The 23,821-nt window shown below is 50.5% G+C and overlaps 3 protein-coding genes across 3 annotated transcripts; 1 reads left to right on the top strand and 2 right to left on the bottom strand.

The window, feature by feature from the left end:
• The first annotated feature begins 40 nt into the window (after nucleotides 1-40).
• On the top strand, nucleotides 41-2,062 carry LOC122372716 (WSC domain-containing protein 1-like). The gene is made up of 4 exons (XM_043350242.1): nucleotides 41-123; nucleotides 910-1,052; nucleotides 1,285-1,521; nucleotides 1,917-2,062. Exons 2-4 carry the CDS (start codon nucleotides 911-913, stop codon nucleotides 2,060-2,062), a joined length of 525 nt encoding a protein of 174 aa, XP_043206177.1. The 5' UTR covers nucleotides 41-123; nucleotide 910.
• A 3,598-nt stretch (nucleotides 2,063-5,660) lies between these two features.
• LOC122372720 lies at nucleotides 5,661-8,983 on the bottom strand. The gene is made up of 4 exons (XM_043350246.1): nucleotides 8,839-8,983; nucleotides 8,037-8,129; nucleotides 6,280-6,487; nucleotides 5,661-5,962 (listed from the first exon to the last, which is right to left on the bottom strand). Exons 1-4 carry the CDS (start codon nucleotides 8,875-8,877, stop codon nucleotides 5,781-5,783), a joined length of 522 nt encoding a protein of 173 aa, XP_043206181.1. The 5' UTR covers nucleotides 8,878-8,983; the 3' UTR covers nucleotides 5,661-5,780.
• A 5,258-nt stretch (nucleotides 8,984-14,241) lies between these two features.
• LOC122372719 lies at nucleotides 14,242-16,375 on the bottom strand. Its single transcript, XM_043350245.1, has 4 exons — nucleotides 16,189-16,375; nucleotides 15,424-15,516; nucleotides 14,866-15,067; nucleotides 14,242-14,556 (listed from the first exon to the last, which is right to left on the bottom strand). Exons 1-4 carry the CDS (start codon nucleotides 16,225-16,227, stop codon nucleotides 14,270-14,272), a joined length of 621 nt encoding a protein of 206 aa, XP_043206180.1. The 5' UTR covers nucleotides 16,228-16,375; the 3' UTR covers nucleotides 14,242-14,269.
• Between the last annotated feature and the right edge of the window lie 7,446 nt (nucleotides 16,376-23,821).

Here is a 23,821-nt window from a genome sequence, read left to right as displayed (position 1 = left end):
GCTGCCGACCAACCATACGGCAGGGGTTGATGGGGACGAGTTCGTCAGACGCCTTATCGACAAAGACCAGAAGACATTTTCACCGTGGAAGTACTCGCTCGCATGTAGCAAGTACAAAACAGGGTAAGGATAAGGAAGGATGAACAGTCGCGCCAAAATATGCAAAAGCATCATTTATTGTAGATATTTCATATTGGTATGATACGGCAATGCCCTGACCTTTTATGTTACATGGGACTTGAGAGCACTCTGTATGAACTTTGGTGATATTTCTCAACTATAAGCATGCATCTAAAGAAAGGGAGAGAGACAGAAAGAGGGCAAGGGAGAGAGAAAGAGAGAGAGAGAGAGAGAGAGAGAGAGAGAGAGAGAGAGAGAGAGAGAGGCGTAGAGGGAAATAGATGGAGAGATTAACCCAGACAGACAGACAGACAGACAGACAGACAGACAGACAGACAGACAGACAGACAGACAGACAGACAGACAGACACAAGACACTCAGACTAACCGAACCGACAGACATACTAACGTCCAGACATACTAGCCGACAGACAGACAGACAGACAGACACCTTTTAACGGCCGAATATAGACAGTATAGGTAGTGCACACAGTTCAGTAAAAGTGCCACCAACTATGCCTTACTGTCGAACTCGTGCGCACTGCCGCCTAAATTGGGCGTAAAAAGGTGCAGGTACTTACCTACCTACTAAGTCTAACCGACAGATAGTCATACAGAAATGAGACAGACAGACGTTAGGTGGGACAGATAGACAGACAGATAGGCAGAGAGAAACCGACAATGCAGACTACACAGTGACGCAATCTGCATGTGGTGGCGCCGATTGCCCCGCAGGCTGGAGCATTTCCACCGCTCATTTCGTGCTGTTTGTAAACGCGTTTTCCACAGGATGGCGCGGTACCGCAGTTTGCCGCTAATGGCGCTAGCGTCGTTCCCGGGCAGCGGAAACACGTGGGCGCGCTACCTAATAGAGGGCGCCACCGGCGTCTTCACCGGCAGCGTCTACAACGACCGTGGCCTCGCCGACAACGGTGCGAAGGAGGAGGGGTGTCGTCCAAAAAAGGGGTGGCTGCCACATGACCTCTTGGAGGGTGTGGCATGAGACTCGCAGCTGCAGGAGTCCACCAAGGATAGGTCAATTTCGTTCAGTGTGGAATAAAAGAAACTAGCATTTTGCCCACATTTAAAGCTAATTTTACTTGTATGCCTGTCTTGACTGCAGTGGCGCCGGCCAATCTGCGCTGACTGCAATCACACCTCCAGGGTTCTACGGCGAGACGGTCAGCGAGTCATCGGGCCGCACTCTGCTCCAGAAAACGCACGGCTACACGCTGCTGACGGAGCCGACTCCCTCCTGGAGCTCGCGGAGGCGGATGGTGGAGCGGCACGGCCGGCGTGCCGTGGTGCTCATACGCAACCCCTACGAGGCACTGATCTCCCTCCGCAACTTCGCGGCGGGCCACCTTGGCTATGCAGCCGACAAACACTTCCAAGGAGAAAGTCAGTCTCCCTTCGTGGTGTTTCAAACCATACAATTTAAAAGTTTGTGTTATGTCTAACCAGAATGCCAACCGCAAATAACGTTTTCTCTTTTTTTTGCCAATATGAATGCCAACATTAATTTGTCAATTTTCAGTTTAAACTAAGAAGTAAATCGCTAAATAATTGTCTGTTTCATACCCATCTCGCTCAATAAACTTATGAAAGTGCGCTCAGCCAATTTGAGAACATATCTGACATAAGCGCATTGTGTCCCTGCCAACTGATCTTACGGATCTATACGACTGACGCATGCAATCAGCTGGATTTGAGCTTTGTAGTGTGTAGTGTATGCTTTGTCGCTTTCAAAATGGCACAGTCCTTGATCAATGTTACAAACGCGCACCTTTATACAGCATGGAGTTCTTGGGTGACTTTGAAAGCAAATCACTGGCGAGACTTCTATATGGACTGGCTGAATATGACATCGCTGGCACACGTCATTCATTTCGAAAACCTCCGACATGATCACGTTTCAGAAATGCGGAAACTTTTGCGGTGAGGATATACCGGGTGGCCCAGAAAAAAACGTTCCCAACTTTAAATCAACATTTCTCAGAAAGTGATAAAGACACAACATTGAAACTTCAAATAGTCAATGCGGCATATATTCTACGTAAATTGTATTGTTTTTATGTTATTCGGGCAATTACTTTTTAAATGGTTCGTGTTTCTAGCATGCCATGTAAAAATTGCTTTTTTGCTCAGATGTTTACTAAAAAAAAAAAATGTGAGTGAACGGGCCACTTCCATCTCGGTACCACGGCCTGCAGCCATGACTGCTACTGGCAACTAGCCTCACTGATGGTTCAGGCCTTAGGGTGGCACATCCCTCTAGCTTTTTTCTTTATTCGGTCGATTTACTGTTTGATCTTCTTGAAGGGAGGGCAATCACCCATGCACCGCGCCACTCCTGCTCGAAACAGGACTATGTGTTGAAACAATTGGCATCCATTAACAACATTTTGGCTCAGTATTTAAATATTCGGCACATAAGTGGGACAAAAATATTTAAAATAACAACACACGTGCTGGTTTCATTCACGTGTTCCGTTTTTTACTTTTCTTCCTAACATCATAACATGGTACGTCTAAGCCAATCATTTCTACCGTCCAACATCGGCAAAAAAAGCAAAAACGTCTTACTTAATTCAACATAAGATTGCTGGCTTGAAAATGACGATAGAGCGTTATAATTTGGCATACCAATGCGCAAAGAAGTGACGAAAACTTGATGAGAATTTTGGCTCGTTATTTGCACTCAAATGTGAGATATAGGCCTCCAAAGTTCGGAGCGTTTTTTTTTAGGGGGGGGCCACCCGGTATGTCTTGAATGCCATTGTGGTTTGTGCTACATATTTGGGTGAAATTGAACACGATGTAGTATTTCATAATTTGGTTCAAAGTAGTGATGTCAATTACGGAAATTCGGAATACCGATACCAAACCAAATACCAACCAAAACTGCGAAGAAATACCGAAACCAAACCGACTTGGGAAAATGAGGGAAATACCAACTTTTTTACCGATTTCTTAGCCTCTTATACATTAGTGAGGGTTCATGATACCAACAAAATACCAAACACATTACGATTCAAATACCAAATACCAAGTTGGTATCGGTTTGGTATCGGTATACCAAAAAGTTGGCATCCGATTGACATCTCTAGTTCAAAGATATTAATTGACTATGAATACAGTAATCTCTCATGAGCTGCGTATGCCCTATGGCGGCCTTCTTCGGTCAACCGTGATTTGCCATAACTATGCCACACTGTATTCAACAGTGACACTGCAGTTGATTTTCAGGTTTGTTGGATTCCCGGAAAACAAAGGCAGACTAGACTGCATCGAAAAATATCCAGAAGGAAGATTCAGAAGGACGTCATCCGGAAGGCAAATATTTCATCATCGGTAAGCACAGATTAAACGGTTAATTTTTCATGATACGAGATTGTTGCCAAAACTGAGATCCTTTGGCTACCTCCTGACCAAAATTGCTTTGATCAATCGATTGAAGATTGATGAAGGATGGGTCATGCTTCAAATTTTGCATAGCTGTTTTAATATGTTACACATTTAGCAACTATTGCAGAAATACGGGCAAGAGCAGATTCCCCGCCCTCTCCCCGCCGCGGTGTCTCTATTCTCCAGGTAGATGGCAACCAGCTGCTTTCTAGCGTGCATGCGGACACACTCCTCAACTCATTTAGAAGCCGATTTTTACGGCTACGATCTTTCTCATCGATCTTTTTCTACCACAGGGATGTGTTTTCTGCCGAGCACCGCGCGCTGCTGGACTCGGCCATTGAGACCGTTCGGACAGCGCTGGAGTCCGGCGACCACCCACCCCTCCCGCTGGCCCGCTACAAGTATTATCGTCCGGTGCAGAGCAGAGATGGCCCGGCACCTTCAGCGGGGTACCGAACGCCTGACAGCGGGACACGGGGTGACTAGCAGCTTACCAGCTACCAAGCCTACATATTCGTGCATTACACGCAGATGCTATCTGCGTTTATCAGAACAGGCGACATGACGCTGGATCCGACCACTCTGTCCGCATACATCCACGGTCCATCGAGACGCTCCGCGGAATCAGCTTCTTTATACCTGTCTCCGTAATAATGTAAAGGGTGATGGCCAATGACATCACGGCATTGCAGTGCTGAGGAATTGTCTCTGAATCGCCCGACTGTGCATGTGCGCCGGTCGTCCATACCTAGGGCAACCACGTTTTCAAAATATAAATTGTTATCCATGTCCAGACTGCAGCGTACGTGTCTCTCTTTCTATGGTTCGAAGCAGACATGCTGTGACGAAATCAACCATCTATATCGATTATTCTTTCACCATTCGACAAGGGAAAGATATTACATAAGATAGACAGGGGTGGGGTTTTAGGGGTGCTCGAGCACCCCCTGAAGTTCATAAGTCATATAATAGTGTTCCAGGGGTGCTTAAATTACGTCTGAGACACAAACTGCTTTGCGTAAGTCGCCAGGAGAGTGATGCTGCTGAGAAAACGTACCTATATGTGTTTTTCTTCGCAAGAATTCGACGCTTCCATTTGCCATGTGCTAGAAAAAGCACCCCCTGGGATTATGACAATTATCCTCCCCTGAAGATAGATGCCGTTTTGCAGCCATTATTCCAGGATTACAATTTTTATTTAGGTTAACCGGATAAATCCGGTATTCTGTTATCGCTCCAGTCCAGTTTTCACGACCTTTGGCCGGCCACCGGGAGGCCCCCGTTCTAAGACTCCCTCTGATTACCCTCGTTATCTCCACAGACATGGATTAGGCGCCGGCAGCGGCATCCGATTCGGCGTCGGCGGCCGCTTGTGGGACGGTCCTGCCGCCATCGGTGGCACGTCTTATCACCTCGGTTTGCCGACCCCAGCGGGGGTCGCCTTTGGTGGCGTCCCCAGACGCACATCTGGAGGATTATAGAGCATGCAGCGCGGTGGGAAGTACGTTTGATTGCTGGCTAGCGTAGTTATAATTACTACCCTTCGTTCTGACCTGGATTACCGAGGAAGGGTTCGTTTGATTGATGCAGAGGCCGTGGCAGACCTCTGACAGCCGGCCATTCAAAGTGAATTTGTCGACATCTACCTTCATTACTTGAGCAAAGTAGTGGGTGCCTGTGACTGACCTCTTGTTTGTATAAGAGTCGCAATCGATTAAATGAATAAATATCCTTCCAATAGCATGACAATTGCTAAAACAGCACTTGAACGGACTCACATCATTCTAAAAGTGAGCTTCTGTGTCGTTTATTTTCTCCTGGAGCGAGGAGATTATTTTGAACCCGTCCGGTTTATTATCCGTCCCCGAACTCAGTGGCCCGCCGTGTGCGTGGCGCACTGCCGGCGGCTACAAGAGGTCGGGCGGAACGATTCCCCGCAGCCGTGCCAGGCCAGACTTTGGCCGCCTAGCCCGGCTTTGGCTCGGGCACCGGCTACCGTGCGCCCTTCGTCATTCGTCGCGGAGCTCTCAGTCGAGAGCGTTCATTCAGAGGCCGCAGGCGGCGCGTTGGTTACTCGTATTCGTTTCCCACGCGTCATGACCATCAAACATTTCTGAAACGCTTGTATACATAACATGTTTATTACACATCGTAAACTATTTACAATCAAGGGTAAATCCTGCCAGCACGTCTGGCGCGGGCGCAACGTGTGCATGGCTGGCCGGCAAATCACAGTGATGCCCAGTAAATCACGCGATCTCTGACCAGTGCCGCCAGTACGGGAACCGGGGCAGGCACCGCACCGTCCTCTGCTTGGTCTTGGGCAGCAGCAGAGTCCGTCGCAGTGCGGCCACCTTCTTGGGATCCGTCAGCGGCTTCTCGGGGAGCTTCGGGATCACTGCCCGCTTGGTGGTAGGTGCCCTCGGCTTTGCTGTGAACAGACGGTGGAATATGTTAGACAGACGTCCAGAATTGCTACGGTACGATGATTTAGTACACTTTTTTTCAGCACTTCAGGAGCTTTGAGGAGCAAAGTATGAACATTGAATATGCGCCAATGAAGTCTTTAGAGAAAAAATCTTGTTCTCCTGACTCCTGTAGTCAAGGTCTGAACTGAAGTAACAACATTGGAGTTCATGAAAATCAGTCGTTTTGAATAGCTCGAAATACAAAAAAATTGTGAGAGAGACACGAACATATCGTCGAGGGTTTTTTACAGTCCTACATAGATATCAGAGCAACACACACCTTTTGCCGCGCCAGCGATGTTTCCACCTCTAAGGAGCGTAGGCTGCTTCCTGGCGTCACGTCCGCTCTCCAGCTTGACGAGGCTGACGCGCAGCGTTTTCAGCGGCACCGTCTCCCTCGTGGCGGTCAGCGACGGCTTCGGAAGGTCGTCGTAGAGCTCCAGCAGATCGGGCGACCGCCTCAGCTCCTCGTCCTGCAGCTCTTCCGGCTGCAACAGAACGCACAATAAGATTAGTAAAAATGTAATGTTTCCTGTGCTAACCAGGACATTGCAGGCTGACCTCTCGAATGTAATCGTAATTCCAGCATAATGTAGGTAGATATTGGATAAAAGGCTTTAGTCAACCTTAATTGAACATTAAAATTAAGAATCGTAACAGTGCACACCTGACACAAGGACGTTTGAAAGACTTCTATTCATTAACCCGCGCCCTGCTGGGGGGGTGTTTGAACACCCCCCCCCCCCTTGTGGTTTTTCGCGAATATCTCAAAAACGGCGGCGCGGAGCGCCGCCGTTTTTGGTACAGCTTATCATACATCAATTCTACACATGTTATGAAAATTTCAGACCAAGGTCATTCAAGGTCAGGTCACCAGGTCACTTGAAGTGACCTCACCTCATAAAAAGTTTCAATGTCTGTCATAGCTACACCGAGTGACCGATCGCTTTAAAACTTTCAGCGATTGCTAAGGGCAATAGCACGTACAAAATGTTTATCTCAGAATTTTGATATCGATGACCTAAGGTCAGGTCAATTTTGCGACCTCCCCATTATAATGGGTCAATGGGAGAAAATTGAAATGCGCCTCTTTTGGACGAAAGACATTATAAACACTCCCAAACACTGAATTACAAGTAGTTTAGACACACTGAACATGAAAATGGTGTCCGTGACCCCTGTTTATGCCCTGAGGTCATCTTAGGTCACGAATGGTATCTAACAGTTTTTCGCAAATAACTTTTGATAGAGGCATGCTAGAGCGATGAAAACGCATTAGATGTGTTCAGCTCGACGATACGGATCGACTGATATGCAACATGACCCTTTCAGGTCAGGTCATGACCTTGACCTGAGGTCAAATTTTCAAATTGACCTTTTAAGGTCAAGTTATAGTTCATTCGATGCGTCTTGACGAGAGGAACACGATGCCGGTAAAAGTAAGGTCGTGCAAGGTTTGGGTCAAAAGTTATTGCAGAAAAACTGTTCCCGAAAAAATCGGCTATTTTTGCAGTTTTTGCCCCCTGCAGGCAAAACCGTTGACGTTAGGTCAAATCTGAGAGAATTACTCAGAAAGGGCGTTAATAGGGCTATCGAATGCGCTTTTCCGCGGCGCTGTAGCTCTATTGGTTCCCGAGTTATGCGTTGGCATCTTGGAAATTGTCGACATTCGACCTGGAAATCGGCGAAATTTTGCCTTCAATGACCTCTGGTGACCTGACCTTTGACCTGACCAAAAAATTGACCGAAGTGATTTCGTCATTATTTTTGACGCTCTTTCGAACGCCGCCTTCCACGTATCGCTACGTGGCCCAGGAGCCGAGTTAGAAGGGGGGGTGTTCAGACACCCCCCCAGCAGGGCGTGGAAATCCAGGACCCCCAGCCGGGCGCGGGTTAAGTGAGGCTCCCAGAATTAAACAGTTACTTTGAGAGATGCAAATGAGAATTACAAATAATACCCCATGATTTGTAGATATGCAACCGCTTAGGTGTAATTTCAAGGCACTGCCTTGCACTTAACTTCCCTTGCGAGCTTACCGTCAGAAAATACGAGAAGTCTGGCCGAAAATCGTCCTCCGTCCACTCGCACTTTGCGGTCTTCCGTTTCAACTTCGGGATCTTGAAGGGAGGCTGTAAAAGAAAGAAATAACAAAAATGTTAGTGTTTTAGTTAAAATTAACCTAGAAGCATGATTTTATAAACTTAAATCGTGTTGCAGAAAACGGATAAAAGGGCTAGGGCAGTTGAAGAAAAGCACTACGAGAAAAATGTCTGGTATATATTTGACAAGAGATATATGTAGGCCCATTCGTCTCAATGTTAAATCCTAATTATGGGTGTTCACATTCGATGACAACGCAAGCAAATAGCCAGACGGCTCGGCCTCAGGGTGCCTTTGTCAGTGACGATATCGAGATACTACTACATTAATAAACTAGTCAAAATCTTTAACACTTTTAAAGCAAACATGCCTTGGACATTTTCAACATATTGTCCAGGTCATGTTTGCTTCAAAACGTGTAAAAGATTTTGACTCATTTATTAATGTAATCGTATCTCGATATTGTCACTGACAAAGGCACCCTGAGGCCGCCGAAACGTCTACTTTTTAGAATAATTGCGTGTGTTGTCATCGAATGTGAATACATATAACAATGTCCGACGATACAAGTTCGTTAAATCTTAAGTGAAAATGAGCTTGAATAATTGCTACAGGTTAGTCTAAATTAGGTGTCAGTTTGAACTTAAATCACAAATTAAAAGAGCCTCGTAACGCTCATCAACAGCCTAATGAGATATTACATAGTCATTTACCTACTGCAATATTGCAGTGGCTTACCTGTGCGAATTCTTTGAGATCCAACACCACTGGAGCCATACTTCTTCCAGAGATGTGCCTCTTCTTCCTCGACCCGACAGCTCTTCAGTGATGCACCACAAATGACGTCTGGAGTTCAACTGGCGCTTCATGATCCCTTGGGTCCGCTCCTTATATCCTTCCATTACCAGACGACTTAGGTGCCCCTCTACCAGGGGGACGGGCCCGAGCAAAGGTCGGGGGACGGCCGACGCGGAGGAGCGAAAGCGGTGCGGTCTGAGGTGTTCTGAATAACCGCGCCGGCGTGGACTAAGACTTTTATTATAAATGTTATATTATTGTGTGCAAATGTTTGGTGTTCTGCCTGTGTGGTGTGCCTATAGGATTAATAGAAGCATTGTCGGATCCAGGGAACATTGCAGCGCCCAAAGTCGACGACAATTTGCGGCTTTTCGAGAAACGAAAACTTAACAACTTTTATGAGGGAAAGTTTGCTTTAAATTACACAGCAGTGCGTCAGGAAACGAAAGCCAATGAGTTTTTTAATAATTCAGAGAAACTTTTTTGGGGGTATACCCCCCGCAGCGTGCAAGACCGACTTTCTGGATCCGCCTGTGTATAGAGACTGTTGCTATCATGCTATGTCCATCCTTAACCGTTTTTCGTAGCTGCACTTGGTGCCGTCTGCGATATGTAGTTAATTTTCGGTATAGGTTCTTTTAAATTACCTGCTTGCTGATGTTCGTTAGGGTTCATAGGACTTCTTGTATTTTAGATGTGGCCCTGTCGTCAAGTTCGTCTGAGTACGGATAGTTGTTTACCGATATTGTTTCCGATATTATGCATACAACTCTCACCTTAAGCCGTGCCAAGTTATAAGCAAAACGCTATTTGACCAAATAGAGCCGTTATCTCAACTGTTTCCAGGGTCTAAGCCGTTCAAAAAGTATCTTACTTCAATACGAGATCACTGATCATGACTTCTGCGTGACTTTTTATTAACTACTCAAAGACGAAATTATCTTATATGTAAGACTCGGTGAAGCACACAAAGTAAGTTAAAATGAAATCAGTTCACGGCTGCATGTAAAGTCTATTCAATACTGGTACGGTTGCTATTTGTGACTCAATCTGCTGCTGTTGTTTTAGATTTAAAAAATGCGTCATTGGCAATGGTTAATTTGGTGCCGGTACACACCACCGCGCCGATCTGGCGCTATCCGTGAAAAGCTTTGGTATACGGGCTTGCATGGACCTGGCTGATCGAGTGAAACCATACGGCTCCAGTCCAGCTCTCATGACCTTTACCCGGCCACCGGCAGGTCCCTATTCTAAGACACCCTCCATCCACCCTCGTTATCTGCACAGACAGATTAGGCGCTGGCAGCGGCGTCCGATTCGGCGTCGGCGGCCGCTTGTGGGACGGTCCTGCCGCCATCAGTGACGGGCCTTATCACCTCGGTTTGCCGACCCCAGCGGGGGTCGCCGTTGGTAGCGGTTCCGAGCGACGCTGGTTGTTGTTGTTGTTGTAGTTCTCCCCGGGTCGGCTCACGGCCGACCGTAGCCCAACGGCTCTTGGTGACTGAGGTAGCCGCGGCTCAAGGCCGCCACGGCCCCGCCGTCTCGAAGCTGCGTAGGGTCCGGTCTGATATTGCCGAGTAGGCGGAGCCTCGCGCCAGCCAAACACGGGCACCTCAGCAGCACGTGCTCCGGCGTGTCCGGGCCCTCGCGACACACCAGGCAGCGCGCCGCCGGGCAGGCCAGATCACTGCACTGTGGGCAGTCGCGCTCGGGGCGGCGTCCAATTCTGTGAAGGTAGCTCTGCGAGCGGCTCCAGTGTCCCGCCCGCAGCTGGTGGACGTTGACCGCCTCGTCGCGAGACTCCAGGAGCACCGGCATCGGCATCCGGTCTCCCATGATGGTTTTGAAGAAGCTGTCTGGCCAGCTGCGACGCCATGCCTTGGTGGCGGAGCGGCCGACTGCCTTCACCATCGAGCGGACGTCCGTTGGGACGGCGTCTTGCGACAGGCTGGATGCCTCTTTAGCCAGCACGTCCGCTCTCTCGTTGCCGGGTATTCCGCAGTGCGCTGGGATCCACTGCATGAAGACTCGGCGTCCTCCGTCCGTGAGCGCCAGGAGCAGTCGCCATACGGCGGCGCCGAGTGCTGTCGCCTGGCTCCCAGCCCCACTCGCCAGTGTGGCGAGCGCCGCCTGCGAGTCGGCGCAGACGATGACCGGGCTCTCCGCCAGGCCGCCCTCCAGCTGCAGCAGCATCTCCAGTGCCCCGCGGATCGCCACCAGTTCGGCGCGGGTGCTGCTGCATATCTTGCCTGCAGGGGCTCGGAGCTCGTGTTCCTCGCCTGAGGGGAGGGTTATCAGCGCTCCACTCCCTCCGGCTGAGACACCTCCCTCCGCCGAGCCGTCGCTCCACACCCATACGGCGTCGTCTGGGAGGGTGGCCAGATGCTCCTCCGCTCTCTCCCGCCGGACGTCGGGTGGTGCTGTGCGGCTGATGTGGTTGCCGATGTCAAGTCTGAACTGGACCCTGGTGTCATCGATCCACGGCGGGATGGTGACGTGCAGGCGCTCCTCCACAAGTACATCTCGCACGCCCGCGCTCACCAGGGCGCGCGCCCCCGTGTCGCGCCAGCCGGTGGTGGTGCGGAGCCGCCGTGGGGCCGTTGCTTCGGCCACCGCGCGCAGTGGGTCGCCGCTTCTTTGTGAGGCTGCCAGACAGCTCAGTCTGGCAGCGAGCAGGTCCCGGCGTGCTCTCACGGGAACCAGACCGGCTTCCGCGAGGAGCGGATCCCTCGGCGTGCTCACGGGGCACCCGGTGATAACGCGGGCTGCCGCGCGCATCTCCATCTCCAGTAGCTCTACGTGGGACTCGGACGCTGCAGGGAGCCATGCAGCCGCCGCGTATTCCAGGGCGCCGCGGATGTAGCCGTTGGCTACTACTCGCAGCTGTGGCTCCCGCAGGCCCCAGGAACGCCCGGTCATCTTACGGAGCTGTGCGATCCTCGGCTTGGTCTTCTTCCGGACGCGCGCGCAGTGCTCGCCCATGTGAAGTTGCCGGTCCAGGGTTACGCCGAGAAGGTGAAGGTGTCTCCCAGCGTCCACTCGTGCCCCGTCTACGTGGATGTACAGGTCCCGGGCGTCGACGTAGTGCTGCGACAGGGCTAAAACTTGCGTTTTGCTTCCTGCCAGCCGCATCTTCCAGTCGCGGGCCCATTTCGCTATGGCATCCGCCGCTTGTTGAGCCCGGTCCCTGGCTTCCGCTATCGTACCGCCGGAACACAGTGTTGCGGTGTCATCGGCGTACAGGAAGACAGAGGTGCCCGGGATCCGCTTCAGCGCCGCCACGAGGTCCGCCGACCACAGCGTGAACAGGGTCGGTGCGAGGACGGACCCCTGCGGCAGGCCAGCTCGGAATGGGCGGTTCCGGCTCCGTGACCCATTGACCTCCGCGCAGGCGCGTCGGTCTCGGAGGAAGTGGTGAATCCACGTGACAAGGCACCGTGGAAGGTGATGGGACATCTTCAGTCGCAGCATTTGATGGTCGATTACATCGTAGGCGCGGGAGAAGTCGTAGGCCGTCAACACGAACCTAGCGGCGGTCTTGCCGTCAGACGGGCGTCCCTTCGGTGGCGGCCGGTTCCACCCGTCCTGGACTTCTTGTATGAGTCGTCCCAGGTTCTCCTCTGCAGAGCGGCCGCGGCGAAAACCGACCTGCTCTGCGGGGATAATGTTGTCTCGCTCCAGTAGGTGCGTGAGCCTAGCTGCCACCATCCGCTCCATCAGCTTGGCGACGTGGCTGGTGAGCGATATCGGACGGTAGCTAGTGACCTCTTGAGGGTCCTTCCCGGCCTTAGGGATCGGTATGATGATTGCTCTCCTCCATACCGAGGGGACTTCAGCGGAGCTCCACGACTTGTTGATGACGTGCAGTAGCGCGGCCTGGGCCACCGGCCCGAGGTGCTTGAGGTGTTCCGCACATACATCGTCGGCGCCGGGAGCCTTCTTCATTTTCAGCTTGCTCAGCTGGGTCCTCATCTCTTGTCTGGAGAAGGGCTGGCAGGCACCATCGCGCTGTCCAGCACATGAGCAGGGGCGCGTCTTCACCACCCTCAGATCAGCCTTCACTGATCGATCACGCCTCCTGTGACGGGTGTGGCTGCTGACGTTTGCGTAGGTGCGGACAAACGCCTCGGCCTTGGCCCGGTCCTCCGCGACGAGTTGGCCGCGGTCCCCGTTGATGGCCTGGCCGGGGCAGGTGTCCGTCACCGCACCCTCCATCTTGCGCAGGATCTTTGTGACGCGGCCCAAGGCCGCGCGGCGGTTCAATTCGGTAGACGCGAAGTCCTGGAACGCGCGGCGCCTGGCGTCAGCCTCGACATCTGCAGCGTGCCTCTTCTTCTCTTTCCAGCGCGTCTGGTTTTCCGGGGACGGGTCCTCTTGGACGGCTGCTCTTGCCGCTCTCCGTTCCTCCACCGCACGCACCAGCTCCGGGTCGAGCGCCCACGGCTTGGGGTCCGCACGGGCGCCCCGGGGAACGCACCGCGCGCTCGCCTCGATGATAGCATCGTTGAAACGCGCAGAGAGTCTCTCCACCGAGGTCTCACCCAGCGTCAGGTCAGCCATCGTCTCCTCGCAGCGGGCCGTGAAAGCCGTCCAGTCGGCTTTCACGGCCAGCGACCAGCGACCGTGAGGCCCCCCCCCAGCGCCAGCGACCAGCGACGCTGGTCGCTGGCCCCAGACGCACACCTGGGAGATTAGAGCAGGGAACGCAGTGGAAAGTCCGTCCACTTCGTTTCTTTGCCGACTAGCGTAATGAGCCCCTTCGACTTAACCCGCATTACTGAGGACAGGTTCGATTGATTGATAAGGTGGCCGTGGCAGACCTCTAACGGCCGGTCGTTCAAAGCTATTTGTCGACATTTACCTTCATAACGTGAGCAATGTCGTGGGTGCCTCTGACTGATATCATGCTTGTAGAATCTCATTCGAGTAAATGAATAAATATCCACCCAATAGCGTGACAAATTCCGGAACAGCGGGTAGATGTCAGTACCGAATCGCGGCACTCCAGTTAGCGCTACTTTCTTGTTTACTTTCTCCTAAAGCAATGAGTTTAATTTGAGCCCGACTCGTTTATTATCCGTCCCCGAACCCAGCCGTCCGCCGCGTGCGTGGCGCCTGCCGGCGGCTACGAGAGGTCGGGCGGAGCGATTCCCCGCAGCCGTGCCTGGCCCGACTTTGGGCGCCTAACCCGGCTTTGGCTCGAGCGCCGGCTACCGTGCGCCCCTCGTCATTCGCAGCGGAGCTCTCAGTCGAGAGCGTTCGTTTGTAGGCCATGGGTGTTACAGTAGTTACCCATATTCGTATTCCGTGCGTGCAATGTGCATCATATTCCCTTCATAAATGTTTTTATACACAACATGTTTATTACAATTCATACACTATTTACAAGCAGGGAAAACCCTGTCAACACGTCTGGACGGGCTCTTGGCACAGCAGTCGCGGCCTGCCGGCGAATCAGTCGAGGCCAGACGATCACGGGATCTCGGACCAGTGCGTGCCGCCAGTACGGGAACCGGGGCAGGCACCGCACCGTCCTCTGCTTGGTCTTGGGCAGCAGCAGAGTCCGTCGCAGCGCGGCCACCTTCTTGGGGTCTGTCAGCCGCTTCTCTGGGAGCTTCGGGACCACGGCCTGCTTGGCGGCAGGTGCCCTCCACTTCGCTGGGAACAGACGGTGCAATATGTTAGACAGACGACAGACGTCCAGTCCAGAGTTGTCCAGGTTTATTGAGTGAGTACACAGTTTTTTAGCACTTCAGGAGCTCTGAAGAACAAAGTACGAACAGATGCTATGCAATTAGACAGACTTTGAATTATTTCGCAATTAAGTTTGGTCTGTGGTGAAAGGTTCATTACAGTTTATGAAGGTCCGCTTTTGTTTTCGATAGCCCGCAAATGCATAGTTTAGTATTGGGACACGAACTTATCAGGCTATGTGCCAGCCTAGACATCAGAGCAACATTGACATACCCTTTTCTGATCCAGTAAGGTTTCCACCTTTAGCGAGCGTCGGCTTCTTGAAGTCAGGTCTGCTCTCCAGCTTCACGAGCTTAACGCGCAGCGTTTTCAGCGGCACCGTCTCCCTCGGGGCGGTCAGCGACGGCTTCGGGGGGTCGTAGAGCTGCAGCAGATCGGGAGATCGCCTCAGCTCCTCGTCTTGCAGCTCTTCCGGCTGCAACAGAAATCACAATAAGATTAGTAAAAATATGTTTCCTGCGCTAACCAGAAGGACATCGCAGGCTGAACTCTCGAATGTAATCGTAATTCCAGCATAATGTAGGTAGATATTGGATAAAAGGCTTTAGTCAACCTTAATTGAACATTAAAATTAAGAATCGTAACAGTGCACACTTGACACAAGGATGTTTGAAAGACTTCTTTTCATTAAGTAAGGCTCCCAGAAATAAACAGTTACTTTGAGAGATGCAAATGAGAATTGCAAATAATACCCTATGAGCTGTAGATATGCAACCGCTTAGGTGTATTTTCAAGGCACTGCCTTGCACTTAACTTCCCTTGCGAGCTTACCGTCAGAAAATACGAGAAGTCTGGCCGAAAATCGTCCTCCGTCCACTCGCACTTTGCGGTCTTCCGTTTCAACTTCGGGATCTTGAAGGGAGGCTGTAAAAGAAAGAAATAAGTTTTAGTTAAAATTAACCTAGAAGCATTTTTATAAACTTAAATCGTGTTGCAGAAAACGGATAAAAGGGCTAGGGCAATTGAAGAAAAGCACTACGAGAAAAATGTCTGGTATATTTGACAAGAGATGTAGGTAGGCCCATTCGTCTCAATGTTAAATCCTAATTAATAATTATGGGTGTTCACATTCGATGACAACACAAGCAAATAGTCAGTGACGATATCGAGATACCATTACATTAATAAACTAGTCAAAATCTTTAACACTTGTAAAGCAAACATGCCTTGGACATTTTTAACATATTGTCCAGGTCATGTTTGCTTCAAAACGTGTAAAAGATTTTGACTCATTTATTAATGTAATCGTATCTCGATATTGTCACTGACAAAGGCACCCTGAGGCCGCCGAAACGTCTACTTTTTAGAATAATTGCGTGTGTTGTCATCGAATGTGAATACACATAACAATGTCTGACACGATACAAGTTCGTTAAATCTTAAGTGAAAATGAGCTTGAATAATTGCTCCAGGCTAGTCTAAATTAGGTGTCAGTTTGAACGTAAATCACAACTTAAAAGAGCCTCGTAACGCTCCCCAACAGCCTAATGAGATATTACATAATCATTTACCTACTGCAATATTGCAGTGGCTTACCTGTGCGAATTCTTTGAGATCCAACACCACTGGAGCCATACTTCTTCCAGAGATGTGCCTCTTCTTCCTCGACCCGACAGCTCTTCAGTGATGCACCACAAATGACGTCTGGAGTTCAACTGTCGCTTCATGATCCCTTGGGCCCGATCCTTATATCCTTCCATTACCAGACGACTTAGGTGCCCCTCTACCAGGGGGACGGGCCGGAGCAAAGGTCGGGGGACGGTCAACACAAAATGGCCGTAGCGGAGGAGCGATGCCGAAGCGGGCGGCTGAGCTGTTCTGGGTAACCGCGCCGGTGTGGACCAAGGTTTTAGTTATCAATGCTTTATTATTTGGTGCACATGTTTGGTGTTCTGTCTCTGCGGAGTGCCTATGTATATGATCGTGAACTTATGTTGAAGCGCGATCAGGCTCGTGACAATTGGCTCATGTTCCGATCGAATGATCTCCGACGTGAGTACTGTGCCCTACGTAACTCGGTCAAGAGCAGACTCGTACGTGCGCGAAAAGAATTTTTGTGTAGTCAGCTAGCAGCTAAGGACTTCCGTGGGTTCTGGAGTCGCTTCAATTTGTTTGCTAAGAATGCATCGGCTGGTGATGGCGCTCCTACGTCATTAGATCTTGATGTCGCTCAAGCTGACAATTTTAATGATTTCTTTGCTAATGTCGGCGCCAAAATTGCATCTGAATTGCAGTCTACTGGTCAGGCTGAGGGGACTGACGATCGTCCCCCAGTAGTATGCGCCACCGGTTTTGAGCTGACGCCTATCACTCTGCCGGAGCTCTCAACAGCCGTGCGTCACATGAGTAGCTCCAGGGCTGTTGGTATGGATGGTGTGCCAATTTTAGCTGTGCGTCGCTGCTTCGCCGTCATTGGACCATTGCTGCTTCATGTGATTAATAAGTCGATTGTTACTGGTGTGTTTCCTGATAGCTGGAAAATAGCTTGTGTGGTCCCCATTCATAAGGCTGGCGACCGTGGTGTAGCTGGTAATTACCGGCCTATCTCTTTACTGCCTGTCATGTCTAAAATCGCTGAGCGTGTAGTGTGCACCCAGTTGAGTGATTATTTGTATGACAACCGTCTACTGAGCGCATGTCAATACGCTTACCGCCGTGGCCACTCCACGGAGGACGCCGTACTCAACGCAGTATCGTGGGCCGTTGATAAGATCGACAACGGTGAGCTCACGTCGATAACGACGATCGACCTCAGTAAGGCCTTCGACAGTGTTGACCACGGCGTCCTCTTGAAGAAAATGGCATGGATGGGTGTGCCTTCACATTGGTTCGACAGTTACCTAAGCGGACGGGGGCAAATGGTACGAGGTGGGTCCAAGATCTGTCCTGTGAACTTCGGTGTTCCTCAGGGATCTATTGTGGGACCTATTTTGTTCAGCATATTTGTGGCAGATCTTCCGGGACATCTTCCCTACGGCCGTTTGGTTTGCTATGCGGACGACACGCAGCTCCTCGACAGCTCGCCGCCAGACAGTGAGAGTTTGTCACAGCTCAGAAAGCGCATAGAAAAGTCAATGGCTTCCGTTCAAAACTGGTTTAGAAGTAATTCTCTAAAAATGAATGCATCAAAAACAGATTTCATCCTCCTTGGCACCAGAAACTCGCTTCAAAAAGCATCTGGTTTCGCTTTCACGTTCTCAAACAGAACCTTTCATTCTTCAAAAACGATCAAACTTCTTGGTGTAACTGTTGACCAGACGTTAACATGGAATCAACACATCTCATCAGTTGTGCGCCGTTGCTACAGCATATTGATTTCGCTTTACAGATTCAGGCGTAGCTTCACTACCGAGGCCCTGCTTGCTATTATCAAAGCTCATATCTTCTCTCAAATTATCTACTGCTTACCAGTTTGGGGCGGAGCTGCCGACAAAGAACTTAAGCGACTGCAAAAAATGATTAACTTTGCGGTTCGTTTGGTGACCGGTTCGAAGCGCCGTGATCACATCACACCAGTTCTTAAGTCGCTCCACTGGTCACGGATTGGCGAGCTGGTGGAGGAGCGTGATCGACTGAAGGTGCACCGCGCAATCTGCGATCCCCATGCACCAATCGTGGTACAAGACATGTTCAAACGTCGATGTGATGTGGCGACTCGTGACACGCGCCTGACAGATACAGAGCAGGTGCACCTACCGAAAGTGCGGCTTATTGCCACTCAAAAACACTTCATGTACAGGGCTGGCTCGGCATGGAACCGGCTGCCCCGAGAGATCCAAGGCATGTCCAGCATATTTGCTTTTAAACGGGCGATCAGGCCACCACGAAATGTATAGTTTGATGCTGAAGTGGTCTAAGGTGTTGCCTTGGTCCTGTTTTTTCTTTTTCTCCTCTTTAGTGAACTCGAACGCGGCTCGAGGAAAGTGCATGTGCATTGTGCATAGTGGTTCCCTGATCATGTGCCATCCTGAAACAACTATGCCTGCATGGAAGGATGTGCAACAAATAAATAAAATAAATAAAAATAAATAAGATTAATAGAAGCACTGTCAGATCCAGGGATTATTACAGCGCCCGAAATCGACAATTTGCGATCTTTCGAGAAGAAAACGAAAACTAAACAGCTTTTATTGGGAACAGGTTTATTGGGAACAGGTTTTGGGTCAAAAGCTTTGGTACGTGCTTGCATTGACCTGGCTGGTCGAGCGAAATCATGCGAAGGTGCACACAGATGCACACAAATCATGCGAAGTCACACAATCCCCTTGTGAGTATCCTTCCACTGTTTTTAACTGGATCAATCCGGAATCAATGATCGCTCCAGTCCCGTTCTCATGACCTTTGACAGGCCACCAAGAGGCCCCCGTTCTAAGACTCCCTCTGACTACCCTGGTTATCTGCACAGACAGATTAGGCGCTGGTAGCGGCGTCCGATTCGGCGTCGGCGGCCGCTTGTGGGACGGTCCTGCCGCCATCAGTGACACGCCCTATCACCTCGGTTTGCCGACCACAGCGGGGGGTCGCCGTTGGTAGTGGTACCGAGCGACGCTTACCGCCGTCCCCAGACGCACATTTGGATATTAGAGCGTGGAACGCGGTGGGAAGTCCGTCCGTTTTCCCTGTAAAGCCTGGAGCAATTAACTCCCATCAGGTAGGTACTGCGTCTGATGACCCACCACCAAGAGTGAGGAAGGAGCATGTGATTCAAATGTTTGTGTCTTCCGATAGCCGATTAAAGAGAAATTGACATACCTACCACGTAGCGTTTCGTAGTTCAAACGGAGAATGCTGGAATGCGGAAAATGAAATAAGTTCGAGAGAGAGGGAGAGAGAGAGAGAGAGAGAGAGAGAGAGAGAGAGAGAGAGAGAGAGAGAGAGAGAGAGAGAGAGAGAGAGAGAGAGAGAGAGAGAGAGAGAAGGCACGGTGCCTTCGGTCGATAAGAGTGGAGATAAGTGTAATTTTGAACCCTTTGTCAAACGTCAAGCTTTCTTTCGCTTTTGTTTCACAGCGTTTTAGAATACGGCAGCCTGCTGTTAGAGCCGTTAAGTTTTGTCATTTTCTCATATTGCGTGGTCACAGCCGTTTAACCCTTCATACCGAGGATATCATGATATTCCCATTTCCCAGAGGCTGGCTAGTGGCTACCCTGAGGCTGGTAAAGACAAAAATTTAAATCATATATGAAAGTCAAATGCTTTGACATAAAACACAGGGCAGCAAATGACAGCTATCCTAACTAGTATTTTTCATAGCTCTTCCACATGTGTCATGAGATTGCTGTCTATGGTCATTCTAGGTATCTGTTTTAACCTCTAACTCATGATTCGTCCGGATCAATTTTGCATAATAAGAGCCGCATATATTCGATAACTCATCGTTGTTGACCCGAATAAAAAAATGGCTCGTGTTTTCAAGAAAAATCAAAGCCTAATCACTATTCCGACGGACCAGACAATGTCACCGATGACCAAACGACCGGTATCATTCCGATGAGAGACGAGCTCGGATGTTTCGACATAAGACACAGGACGCCGACCTGCAATGGCTGTGCACGCTGGCGGAGCTCGTTGAATCGATGACGCTCGCGCTAGTCAGAGGCACGGCGGCCGGGACGCAGTGCCTATCGAGACGCGACCGCCGCCGGCGGGGGCGAGAGTGTCGCCGCTGACAACATGGTGATCGGCACTTCGGGTGCTGTCTTTTGTTTCGAGTGGTGATCCTTGGTTGGTGACAGGTTGATTGTCGTAGAGTGGTGTGCCGCTCTTCATGCATGGTATTGCGAGTGCCTATAAAGGTCACGTCACGGCTCAATCGCGTGTCAAAGGCCATGGGGAGTGATGTGCAATATGCATTCCTGGATATACTGAATAGATATGTGCTTAATATTTATCCTGGATATCTTCAAGATAAGCTTGCAAGATAAAAATAGCATACGCATCGGATGTAAGCGTTTTCAAGAGGACAATCCTGTCATTGATTGGTGGTCAAGAATCTAGAACGTCAAGCAGCCTTCACGTTTAGTGACAGTGACCCTTAGAGAAAAGGAGTTTCGTCGTCTTCGCCAGGGCACCCGTAGCGATTTGCGACTGTAAGGACGTCTCTGGCCTGCGCCCGACACGAAGCTGGACCCGGCGGCGATGGGATCGGGCAGCAGCACCGGCGGTGAGTATTATGACGGAAAAATTATTGAATTACGACGCACAGACAATCACGTATAGCCAGGGCGCGAGTGCACGAGTGCTTACCTATTCTTGGGTCAGTGAGAGAATCCACATATCGGAGGGGCTCAGTGATCTGCAACGTCCCCAAAATTATATCAGAGTGTCCTCTTTTCTTATAAGGTGCCCGTCAGTCTCAGACGGCTCACGCCAGCCCCAGAGGACCTTGATGCTACTATAAGGACGTCGGCAGCCGTCTGAGAGGAATCAGGAATTCTTGGTTTTCAGTCGGACCATGCTCCTGCCAGAACTATTGACTCCAACCGACTCAGATTCTGACTCCGACTGCCAACCGTGCCGGTGCAGGGCCCTCTGAGACCGGGCTGGGCCCTTAGAGGCCCGTATTTCAGGTTCTTAAAGTCTATGAGGTGCTCCCAGCGACCGGCGTCGACCCTTGAGAGGTTGCACTTGTTCCTCCGAGCCTTTGGCTCCCTCGAGCAAATCGTGAAACAATAAGCGAGGTTGGCCTACGTCCTCACTGTCAGAGATATGTGTGGGGCCCTTTGAGGCCAGCGTTGCAACGCTGTCGACCAACGCGTTGGTCCTCATTGGACTGTGTGATGTGAAGTGGGGCATGTGTGCATGGTTTGACAACGGTTCACTGAACTAAATCCCTGCGTTGATAGTGAGTTGACGTTTCAGGGTAAGCTGCTTAGTAAGCTGTGGTCTAGTCATCTAATATCGGCGAATGGCTCAGACATTGTTCTTATACAACATAACATAGGACTCCAGGCCGTGTGTGTTTCATTCATTTTCTGGAAAATTGACTAAATCCAAGACGGTGGCGAACAGGTCACGTCTGTTTCGCGGATCATTATCGCGGGATTTAAATGGGGCGAGGCACGCGATGCCACTGTATCAAAGCCTCAGCGACCCCAAAGCTTTGTCTTCAGCAAGGCTGTCATGGGTGGTCCACTGGTCCAGCGACAGGTCATGTCGAAAATAGTCAGCCAGAACTTCCAAAATCGGCTGGGTTCTGAGCAACAGGAGCCCCCCCCCCCCCTGAAGGACTAACAGGAACTCCTCGACAATCTAAGACAGAAACGGGTATCCTAGAGCCAGAATATCAAAATTCGCTGATGTGGTTAGCTATTACATGCTTGTTGCTTTGCCTTATTTTATTCATCAGTAAAATAAGCAATCTATATTTTCGCCATCATAGCGCGTTGATTTTTTCAGCTGTTGTATCAACAATAGTCAATGCCACCATCTTATGCATTATGTAGCATGTCGAATGACGCAATCTCCTCGTTTCTGCAGCCCCGAAGAAGTACATCACGGTGGAGTGGAAGCCGAATCAGGAGACTGATGTGGACGAGGGTGAACTGTTGGCCACGGGCGGCGGCCGGCAGCCGCTGCGGTCCCGCCGCGGCAGCCGGGTGGCGCCGGCAGCCGTCGGCCCTCCCCGGCCCGTGTCTCCGTCCCCCACCTACACAGTGAGCCCGGCGGCCGACAGCGGGACACCGGGCGGCGGCCGGCGCCGGTCCGCCACCTCCCCGCTGCCGGCTGTCAGCCAGCCGGCGGCGCCGCTCCGGCCGCAGCGGCGCAAGGAGGCTACCCTAGTGAACCAGATGGTGTTCTCCTCCCGGCCGCCGTCCGGGCTGGCGGCCGACGGGCGCAGCGCGGTCGTCTACCTGCCGCAGGTCGAGGTGGACCGGCTGCTGCGGAGCCTGACGGCCGCCGGGCCGGGACAGCCGGCCGGCGCGCTGCCCGGGGTGCCGCCGCCCCCCTCCACCGCCGGCCGTGACACCGGGCCCCCTCCGGCGGGCGATACGGGCCTCCCCGAGGCGCCGCCGCAGAACGCCCAGCGCCCAGCGGCGGCCAGAGGAGAGAGGTCGCCGCCGAGTAGAGTTCTGCACGGCTGCAATTTTCCACAGCCTAGCCGCCCCGCAGCCGTGGCTCCACAGCCACAGCCGCCCACAGCCGTGGCAAACTGTGGGCAGCCAGCCGTCAGCCGGCCGTTGATACTTTCAATGAAATGCAACCAAATAGTATATACTAAGTTGTTTTTAGTTGAAACATATAGCCAAAGGCACATTGCAATGGGCTATAGATTCTCAAGCTCATGAAGCATCATAGGTTAAGTGGTTGTGTATCTGGCTTTAGGCCGAAGGCCTGAAGCCTGATGCGCAATGCATGCCTACACAAGCCCTTGCAAGTTGTTAAGAAAGATGGGTAGGTAGGTACCTACATCAACAGAAAACATAAACAACAAACCAGAATAGAAGCACTAGCAGTGTAGACATCTAATGCCAAATCCTGAAGCATGGTTGTGGGACAGAACAACAGACCCTGATGCTTTTCATTATCAATGTTAGGTATGGAAAATGAAACTGAAGTTGATGGACTGTCAAACAGTGATTGTCTAAGTCAAAACTCTTGCTTCTTTCTTACCTTGCATATTTTCTGGGGTGTGATATGCCAGGCTTGAAGCAGCCTTCCGAGCAAGTCTCAAACTAATTTGATATGCAAGGCATCAAAACACTAGTGAGCATCCAAGAAAGAAAAACATTCATCTAGTTTGATTTTTCCAAATAATGATCTTCGCTCAAATCCCCAAGGACGTGCGAGCCACAATTACCTGTTTCAATCAAAAATTTTACTTGAGTTTTTAATGACGTCAATAGAAAGGAAGTGGCAATAAATTGTTTTGTTTCACTATAAACAGCCATAAAAATTATAATTTTTTAAATAATAACGCTATGCAGTTAAAAACTTGCTCTAAAACAAAGATCAAGTATCAAATTTTTACATTTCTAGAAGAAGACGTCATTTTGTTAGTAAAGTCAACAGCTCGCGTAAGAAATATTGTGTTCAGGGTTTTCACCGTCATGTGAATTACGTGTTCAGGGTTTTCACCATCATGTGAATTAACCGTAAGTAAGGTTCATGCTCACTTATAATCTAATTCCATTGGCTTCATTGATCGGCATTTTCTGTTAGCGGTCAC

The sequence above is a fragment of the Amphibalanus amphitrite genome, unplaced genomic scaffold, assembly GCF_019059575.1.
Source record: "Amphibalanus amphitrite isolate SeventyFive unplaced genomic scaffold, NRLGWU_Aamphi_draft 001391F_arrow, whole genome shotgun sequence".
Lineage (NCBI taxonomy): Eukaryota > Metazoa > Arthropoda > Thecostraca > Balanomorpha > Balanidae > Amphibalanus > Amphibalanus amphitrite.
Note: the sequence above shows the minus strand (reverse complement) of the source record. Positions and strands in the feature narration are given on the sequence as shown.